Source organism: Nyctereutes procyonoides, unplaced genomic scaffold (genome assembly GCF_905146905.1).
Source record: "Nyctereutes procyonoides isolate TBG_1078 unplaced genomic scaffold, NYPRO_anot_genome, whole genome shotgun sequence".
Classification (NCBI taxonomy): domain Eukaryota; kingdom Metazoa; phylum Chordata; class Mammalia; order Carnivora; family Canidae; genus Nyctereutes; species Nyctereutes procyonoides.
In genome coordinates, this window is record NW_026575140.1 from 33,298,620 (window position 1) to 33,308,461 (window position 9,842).

Here is a 9,842-nt window from a genome sequence, read left to right on the forward strand (position 1 = left end):
ATACAGAGGAGAAAGGATGTCAGGGGATGAGGAAGCACCAGCCTGGGTCTTATCCAGGGACTGCCAATCTTAGCAGGGCTGGAGGAGAGTGGGAGACACGAGCTGTGAGGCTGTGAAGTCAACAGGGAATGTGATGCTTGAGGTTAGCCGGGGGAAGGGTTGCATTCGGGAGAAGGACCCTGGCCAGGGAAGTGAGGGGCCAAGTGGGGAAGTAAAAGGACTGCTGAAGGGGAGGACATCTGGAAGGTTGGAGAATCATCTTTGTGGATTTTGAAATTACCAGGAACCGTGGCAGGAGTGCTTGGGGAAAGTGACAGAGGATCAGGAATAAAACACATAGGGGGGACACCTGGGTGCCTCAGCGGTTGAACGCCTGCCCTTGGTCCAGCGCATGATCCTGGGATTCCAGGATCGAGTCCCGCATCAGGCTCCCTGAGCGGAAACTGCTTCTCCCTCTGCCTGTGTCTCTGCCTCTCTGTGTCTCTCATGAATAAATAAACAGAATTTTAAAAAAACAAAACACAAAGGGACTGAGAGAAGCCCCAGGCGCAGAGACAACTTCAGCAAGGTGAGGTGTGATGATACAAGGTTGACAGCTGGGGCTTTTGTGGTAGAGAAGAGAGTGGTCTGGAAGTTACACAGAGGAAGGGCAAGGAAGCTCACCTCTCTCCAGGTGTAGTGGTCCAAGAAGCGGGAGCAGCACCCCTAGGAGCCATCCCACACAGACAGGGGTTGGGAGAAATTTCACCACTTCCCAAGGTGGAGAGATATGACTTCCCGGATCTGGAGAGGTGTCAACACTCAGATTTTGGAGAAAGATATTAATAACGCCCAGACCATGGGGAAGATGCTATCACTCACCATGTGTTGGGGTGGGGTGCCCTGCCCACTCTTCAGGTAGCTGAGGGAAAGTGTGTCATTTCCATGGCCTGTAAGGGTGGAAGATGCCCCCTTGGCCAAGAAGATGAGGACCATCCTGGAACCTGAAACCTCATCATCAGCAAGCTGTGCTCCTGGCCTCTGCTTGGGTCCTGGGCATTTGTTTCCCTCGTTGATATCTTGCATCCTGGATCCATCAGCCCTGACCTTTGTCACTTGCTGGATTCTGGCAAACAGTGACTCAGCCCCCAGCTCCCACTTTGCAGCAGAGAACCAACAACAGTTCTAGCTTAGTCACTTGACAGCTCTGGCCCCAGCTGCCTGAGTCGATGGGCTGCTGCCTCTTGGCAGGAGAGGAGGTAGCAGACTCTAAGGAGGGTACATGGGAAGACAGGAGCAGGTGGTGGCCTATGGTATCTCCTATGTTCTGGAACCCATGTGCCAAAGGAATGTGAGGGGCAGGGTGTAAATGCAGGTGCCATCTTCCTGTCAGAGGTTGGGAGGCAGGATGCACACAAACAGCATTTCACAGGCTCTCAAGTGACACTGGCTGAGTGTTGTCATAGGGAATGCTGTTATAGTGGCCGATGTGAGACCTCCTCCCCCATAAGGCTAGAGCCCCCTGTCTGGCCTAGAAGATATCTCCATCTTTCCTCACAAACTCCCCCACTGACTTTCCTGCTTTGCTCCCCACCCTATGGCCATCAGTGGGCCCTGCGGATGTCCCCTGAACCATCAGCCATCTGGGGCATGGCCCACTCAGGCCTGGGTCCAGGAAAACAGACAGCTGGCCTTTGATGGCTCCCAAGAAGCATTCATCAGACAGAAAGCCAGGGTTCAAAGGCCCTGTAAATGCAGGAGAAAATAAGGAATAAGGACAGGGAAGGAGGAGTGGGTGGAAAAAGCCACTGGGTTTAGGGCTTGGTTCATCCCAGGTAGTCCAGTTACTACTGCTCTGAAACAACTGACCCTGAAATGTCATAGTAAACAACTGTCCTACTCTGGGAACCAAGAATTGGAACAGAACACACAGGGGCAGCTGATCAGATGTGAAATAGGTGGCATGGCAACTTCAGGCTGGGATCATTTGGAGATGTTTCGCTCATGTGTTTGGCAGCTGAGACAGACTAGTGGGATGCTGGCTGCAATACCTACACAAGGCCTTTCCATGGGACCTCTCCTTGTGGCCTGTCCATGAGGCCAGCTGGTGCTTCCTTACAGAGGCAGTCTGTGGGACAAGGGCCTAGAGGGTCATGACCAGACAGATAATGGGGATGTAGGTGATGAGGACATTGGGAAAGCATACCACGCTCTGGCCTAGAGAGGGCTCCTTGCTGGGACTGATGCTGAGAAGGCCAAGATACAGGCCCCTCGACACCCTGGGTGGAGGGCTTCTTTCCTTCTCTGGCAGGCCTCTGAGGATGAGCCAAGGAGGTGCTCAGAGTGTGGAGAGCACTGGGAGGCATATCGTCCCTCTGTTCCCACCTGCTTCTCTGGGGCAGTTGCAGGGCAGCTGACACGTCCCCAGTTCTCACTGCATGCTGGGTACCTTTAAAGTAGGCTCTCATTTATCTGGGATAAATAGAAAGGTGATCCATTTTACAGATGAGGAAGCAGGTACAGGAAGGTAAATCAGCCCATCTAACAACTAGTGAGGGAAAGAATGGGCAAGAACGTCGCTGTCAGGCCTCTCCTTCCAGTCTGGCCGCCTGCCAGAACCCACCTGGCCAAGCGGCTGCGCCCCGACCACTCCCAAGAGGAGGAGGAGGCGCCGGTGGCCACTGGAGGCGCTCGCGGGCTCCCGGCCTCCGCAATCCCCGCGACCTCCTTCCTAGACGGCAGGACTGGTTCCAGTTTGCGCCCGGCGGAGAAGCGCTCCCAGGGCTTTTTGGGCTACGGTGGCAGCTCTTCAGATTCCTGCCTGACCCCAACGGCTTTCCAACGCCCCCTCCACTCCCGTACGCTCCTCTGGGCGGGAAAGGGGAACCGGTAGCCTCATCTAGGTGCCTGTGCAGAAGCGATCGCAGGCAGGCAGCGGAGCGGGGCAGGGCGAGGGCATCGGTGGAGAGCAGGCAAGGACTTTGCTTGACCCTAGACTACAGTCAGCCTCGGAAAGGAAAAGTGGCTTCTGGATGGGGGCCCAGAGTGGGACCCGGAAATGGGTGTTGGGGCAAGGGACAGCCGTGGACACTCACTATGGAGAACCACAGCAGTCGAGCTGACCTGACCCTTCGAGGCTTGCCATCGGCTCACTCCATTGCTCAGAAAAGCTCCCTCCGCCCCAGGCTCTCCCACAGCCCTCCCCGGGTCCAAAGCCTCCAGGCCCCGTGCCTCTGCCTGCCCCTTCCCCTCCTCCCTTAGCCCCTGGGGTCTCTTCCCCATCCTGGGGGCGCCATGCCCTCCCCCTGAGGCTCTGCAGAGCTGCCGTCTCCCTAGAGGATTCCATCTCAGAGGAGACTTCCCCACCACCCAGTCAAAAGAAGGGTTTCCTCTCCCCCAGCAGCCTATCCATTTCTTTCCATCGCTTACAACGGAATGATTATTTTGCTCGGCAATTCCTCCAGCACCAGATTAGAAGCCTCAGCACCTGGCCAGCCCCACAGTGGGACTCCGGAAACGTCTATGGGAAACCACACTGCTGCCAGGCGACAGTGGGCTGTGGACTGTTAGTATGCAAAGACTATGGCCCTGCAACCTAATTCAAAATGAAAACAATATCCAACGGGAAAATAACATAGTCCTGTTTCTCTCGCTGTGCCACTTTGAAAGAAACAGATATTAACAGTTGCTCCTCGTTTTTTTGTGAGCCCTCCTTCGCTGGTGCTTAGCCTACTGTTGAGTAATCTAAAAGAGTGTAACATTACCAGCCCGGTGACGTTACCTCATCTGGCTTGTGTGATCACTGACCTTCAGCCTGAGATATCGCCTCATTATCTGGTGGCATTGCCAGCCTGGCCAGTGACATCTTCCAGCCTGATTGGTGACATCACTCCAACCTGTCCAGCAATATCACCCTCAACGGTTCTATGCCTTAATGCACTTGTCCTGCGACTCCCTGGCTGCCTCAAGACTGTAGCCAGCCGGTCTCTCTCCGGCCCCGGGGCCGGTGTGCCACGTTCACCATGTCACAGGCCTGGGGTAGGTGTGCAGGCAGTGGGGGTCCCGTGAGGCTGTTCAGAGCCCCTCGGCCCCGGACGGGAACCCGGGATGGCGAGGGAGAACGGAAGAGGCGCGTGGGCCGGGGCTCGCCTCCTCCTCCGGGGCCTGGCCCACCTCCCCTGGCGCGTTCTCCTTTCAGATTTCCCGCGCCGCCCTCCGCGAACTCCGCGCCCTCCTCCCATCCCCGACCTCGCTCGGCCTGAAGGAGCGCCTGGCGACTCCGCCCAGCCAGGGAGGTCCGCTGCCGGGAGCGGTCGGAAGAGGCCCCGTCCGGGCGCCCAGGTCGAGCTGCGGCGGCGGAGGAGGGGCCGCGGCGATTTTCCCGCTTCATCCCGGCGCAGCTGGAGGCTTTTGTCGCGCGCTGGAGCGGTGGGCCGGGAGCCGGGGCGGGGCTGACATTGGGCGGGGGCGGGGGCCGGGGCCGGGGGCGGGGGGGGGGGCAGGCGGGTGGAGCGCAGCCTCTCATTGGCTGGTGAGACTGTGGGAAAGAAAGCCGAGCCCGGTTCACACAGCCCGCGGCCGCGCTGCCTTAAATAGCCGAGCGGCGGGCAAGTCTGCGCGCGGGCCTGCAGCCTGAGACCCGAGCCGGGGAGCGTGGGACGCCGCGCGCCCGCCCGCCGCCGGCGGCGCACCCCGCCGGGCCCCGGAGGCGCACCATGCCTGCGGACACCCCAGGGAAGCCGAGGGCCTCGCCGCTGGCAGGAGCGCCGGCCAGCGCCAGCCGAACCCCGAATAAGCCCCGGAGTGCGGCGGAGCACCGAAAGGTGGGGACCCGGCGGGGCGGGGCGGGGCGGGGCGTGGGGGGCGTGGGGTGGGGCGGGTGGACGCGGGACTCAGCCACAGCCCGATCCACAGTCCTCCAAGCCGGTCATGGAGAAGCGGCGCCGAGCGCGCATCAACGAAAGCCTCGCGCAGCTCAAGACCCTCATCCTGGACGCTTTCAGGAAGGACGTAAGTCGGGGTCGGGAGGGGAGGCCGAGGGGCGGAGGTGCGGACCCGCAAGTCTTGGCGCACTACTGGCTTGCAAGCCGCCCACCACCGCCCTCCCCCCAGAGCTCCCGCCATTCGAAGCTGGAGAAAGCAGACATCCTGGAGATGACCGTGAGGCACTTGCAGAGCCTGCGGCGAGTGCAGGTGACAGGTGAGGCGCGGGCAGCAGCGGCGTGTGGGAGGGAGGTGGCCGGGAGGCGCCCCCCGGACCGCCGCGGCGGGAACCGACCGCCTGTCCCCTGCCGCCCCGCAGCCGCGCTCAGCGCCGACCCCGCGGTCCTGGGCAAGTACCGCGCCGGCTTCAACGAGTGTCTCGCGGAGGTGAATCGCTTCTTGGCCGGCTGCGAGGGCGTCCCGGCCGAAGTGCGCTCTCGCCTGCTCGGCCACCTGGCGGCCTGCCTGGGCCAGTTGGGGCCCTCGCGCCGCCCCGCCCCGGCACCCCCCGCTGCAGAGGCCCGCGCGCCCGAGGTCTACGCGGCTGGCCCGCCGCTCCCGGCTTTCGACGGCCCCTTCCCCCTGCTGCGCCCCGGGTACGCCTTCGCGCTGCGGCTCCCGCCGGGCCTGACCGGGACGCCCCCCACCGTCCCTAGGGCGGGGCTGCAGAACCGGGGCGCGCCCTGGAGGCCTTGGCTGCGCTGAGGCTGCACACGGTTCTGGGGCCGTGGCCTTTGCTGAGAGCGTGCCTGAGAATATTTGTTTCCAGAGGCCGCGTGGAGGGAGCTTTGATCTTTTCTTTGTGAAGACTCTAGGGTGGCGTTTCTCTCAGCCCTTAGTTCTGGGGCTCTGCTGGTTACTTTGCGCCAGACTTCGGGGGCAGGACTGCGGGTGGCCCATCCCCCAGCTTCTGTACCCTGCCTTTCCTCTACCCCAAGGCTTGGCCGATGTGCCTGCCTCTGTGGAGGAGCCAGCGACCCTCCTGGAAGCACTAGGAATGTGAGAAGCCACTGAGGAGGCCCAGGAAAGCGACAACTAGTCATCACATTTTCTGGAATGTATCCCAATGTCAGAAAGCAGTCTTGGCGGCATCATTGGGCAAGGTTGGTTGGTTTGTGTTTTAAAGTACTTTACCCTACTCTCACTCCTGTGGACCTTAGAAGGTGGAAACATTGTCACTTCTTGTCCTGGGCTGCTGAGCTGTGGGGAGAGGTGATCATGGCTTGAAGCTTCTGGCTTGGTGCACTGGTTCTGGCTTGGTCCATTTCCTACTTTGTTCTTATGGTTCAACAAAAAGCTGCCTGGACTGAGCCTGCCCCAGGCCAGTGTGCACAGGAGAGCCAACAGGAGAGACTGGCTGAGTCCTGAGGACAGGGAACTGGAGCAAGACTGGCCAAGAGCATTTAATGTCAGGGCTTGTGTGTGGGGGTACTGTCCCACCAGAGTCCAGTCCTGCTGTGTACCCTGGGAGGGGAGGTCTCCTTGGTAGTGGGAAAAGACTGGAGGGTGGTCCTGCGCATGCCTCTGTCCTGAGCACCTGCTGTGTGTCAGCCCTACAGTCCCGGGCAGTAGTGCTGGGCAGCATTGGACATCAGCCCTGGAGTCACTGTCCCAGATCACAGGTCTCCCTCAGCTGCTGCTGGGGGCTATGCTCCAGTTACAATGAGGGGGTGATCTGAGTCATACAAGTTCAGACTGGAGTGTCTCACCCTGAGCCCATCAGAGGTTGAGCCAAGATTCATTTCCCTACTGCAGCTAAGTTCATCAGATGGTAGCCTGCCGCCTACCTGGCCAGGGCCCATCAAGGAGAAAGAGGGTGAGTCACTGCTAGAGGTTAGCCTGCTTCTCCAGTGGCTTCCATGGTTGTGCTAGAGGCAGGATTCACCTGGGCCCTCCTGCATTTAGCCATGCTCACCTGGCAGGGATCTCCAGGTCCCTGCCAAGCCATCACTCTTGGCCCTCTGATCTCCTTGCCCATCTTCCCAAGAGTCCAGGGCCTTGGTCAGTGGTCCTAAATGGTGGCAGTTGCTGGGCCAGGTACTATATCCTTGGAGTTTTATACACTCAGTGATCCTGGCCCTAGGGGAGCTTCAGAGTAGTCTCTCCTTCAGAGCTGTGGCACTAGCAGGACTGTCAGGGAGGAATAGTTGATTAGGCCTAGAAAGCTCTCTTGGGCAGGAGACCAGCACAGGGTCCATTGCTGAAGCTGGAAGCTCAGTTTGGTTGGGGGAGGAGAGCTGCTGAGGGTCTCAGGGCAGAAGCTTGGGGGAGGGGTGTGGCACTTTGGGATGTGAAGCCTGATGGGTGATTAGGGGGGTGGTTAGGGTCTGTACAAAGTGGGCCCCTCACATCCTGCAGGAAAAAGAGGGATCTTCCTACCTGCGTGGTGGCCACCTGGGGAAATCACCTGGAACTTGGGCCATCATGCTCTCACTACTCCCATGAGAGGGCAGCGGGAACTTGGCCTCCTGGCCCCCACCCACCCATACCTCTTACTTCCTACTTCTGGTCCTCTCAACACTGTGGCCAAAGGGAGCTGTGCCATGAGGACCCTCAAGGTTCTGTGGGGGACCACACACAGTCCCACAGACAGGCAAGCTCCCTGGTGCTCTGTCCCTTTGAATCAGCCTCCCTGCTGGTGCCGTCTCCTTACTCTCCCCCTGGAGGCAGCCACTGTGGGCTCCAGAGGCTAAGGCCGTATCTGTGTCACTCCCTTTGTTCCTAGCACCTGCTTGGGACACTTAAGTTCATAGTGACCTGATTGATTAAATGAAAGTTAGAGTCTGGAGGTTTGGAAGAGTTTTTGAAGTATAGTTGACATACAGTGTTGTATTAATTTCAGGTGTACAAGGTAGTGATTCGACCATTGCGTACATTAGACAGTGCTCATCACCATGAGTAGTCACCATCTGTTAGGGCGCAAAGTTATTGTAGTATTACTGACCATTTCTCATCTTTGTGACTTATTTATTATATACCAGGAAGTTTCTACCTCCTAATTCCCTTTTGCCTGTTTCACCCACCCCCCCCCTTCACCTTTCCTCTGAGAACCACCAGTTTGTTTTCTGTATTTAGGAGTATTTTTTTAAAGATTTTATTTTTAAGTAAACTCTACATCCAGCATGGGGCGATTGAGCTCACAACCCCAAGATCAGGGATTGTATGCTCAACCGACTAAGTCAGCCATGCACCCCAAGACTCTATTTTTTGTTTGTTCATTTGTCTTGTTTTATAGATTCCACATGTTAAGTAAAAACATACAGTATTTATCTTTTTCCGTCTGAATTATTATTTCACTTAGTGTAATATCTTCTAGGTCTATCCATGTTGTTATAAATGGCAAGATTTCCTTCTTTTTTAAGACTGAGAACGGTGTCGATCTTGCTTCCATCAGAGAGGTCTGAGGACACACAGCTCAAGCTGAAGCTGGCTTCCTCCCCAGGCCACTTCTTGCCTCCAGCTGTGGAAGGGCCCCCACCCTGACCCACACTCAGCCTGGACACCTGCCCAATCCAGCAGACCTCCTCAAGTGCTTTTGTACGGGCCTCAGTGGGGGGAGTTAGGGCCTAATGTAGAGTAATTGCCCTCACACCAGGGGTTCTCCTTTCTACCCTTCTGCTTTTCCACCCATTTCCTACCCACCTACCCCCTTCACTGCCCCTAGATGGGCTTCTGGTTACTCCCCTATCCCTGACCTCCTACCCACCCACCTAGCTATTTTTATCTTGGCTTTTGTCTTGCAGACATTTCCTGCTGAATAATAAATGAAGCACCTTTCCCAGGCTCTGTAGTGGGGGTGGGGGAGGAATCAGGACCTCCTCCTGAGGAGAAGGAGGCTAGAAGGCCTGCCCATCATTTCCCCTCCACCAGTAGGTGGGGTCTCCTTCCAGCCCAGTTCCTGGCAGTCGGAGAGTGGGTAAATGTTTGCTAAATTCATGTGCATGGTCAGCAGTACTGCCTGCCTCTGTGGGTGTGGGAGCCTTGTGTGTCTGGGTCCCATCTGCCTGTGGGGCCAGGGCTTGGGACCAAACAATGACAGCAAATCATGGGGGTTTGAAATTTAGAGAAAGAATCAGTCTCTGTGGTGACAGAAGTTGGCCCATGAAACTGCAGTCAGTTGGAAATTTAGAGTGGTGGAGGGGGAGGGCTGTTTGGAGCCCTGGCTTCTGAGAGGTGAGGCCTTAGTTCCCCCACCAAATCAGTGGTCCCCTGATTATCTCCAGGCCCCAGCAGCCTCTTCCCATCACCTGGCAAGCTTTCCAGGGCAGGAAGTTGATCCTACAGGGTCCCACAGCTGTGCCTGGCTGCTCTGTCTCAGCTTCCTAGAACCCTAGGGACTAGATCTATCCTGGGATGTACTGTGGGCAAGAAAATAGGCCCTGGGGTTGGCAGCTTCCTAGAAGGCCACCAGCAATCCCCCTCCTGGTTTGTAGGCTTGTGAATGTGTTGAGAGGTTAACTCACATGATCAATAGGGCCCTGCAGAAGCCATGTGATGTCTCTTTAATGTTAGTTTGCAAGTCCATCTTATTCTGTCTCTTTCTGTCACATAATTCACTCTGGGGGAGGCCAGCTGTCCTTGACTATGGAGAGGCCAACTGAGTGTGACCTGAGTGAGAGTGAGTTTAGAAGTAGATTCTCCAACTCCTTGAGCCTTTGGATGAGACCCCAGCCACTGTCAACATCTTGACAGCAACTTCAGGAGAAATCTTGAGCCAGAACCACCCAGCTGAGCAGCTCCTGAATTTCTCTCTCAGAAACTGAGATGATAAATGCTTGTCATTTTAAGCTGCTAAACTGTAGATTAATTTGTTATGCAGCAATAAATAAGTTGTATGTAAAACTTAAATAACAATAGCAATAAACAACTGTGTACCCACA

The 9,842-nt window shown here is 57.0% G+C and overlaps 1 protein-coding gene across 1 annotated transcript; it reads left to right on the forward strand.

The window, feature by feature from the left end:
• Positions 1-4,529: 4,529 nt before the first annotated feature.
• On the forward strand, positions 4,530-8,237 carry HES4 (hes family bHLH transcription factor 4). Its single transcript, XM_055306394.1, has 4 exons — positions 4,530-4,802; positions 4,894-4,989; positions 5,092-5,179; positions 5,282-8,237. The coding sequence occupies exons 1-4, from the start codon at positions 4,695-4,697 to the stop codon at positions 5,665-5,667; spliced, it is 678 nt and encodes a 225-aa protein (XP_055162369.1). The 5' UTR covers positions 4,530-4,694; the 3' UTR covers positions 5,668-8,237.
• Positions 8,238-9,842: the final 1,605 nt, after the last annotated feature.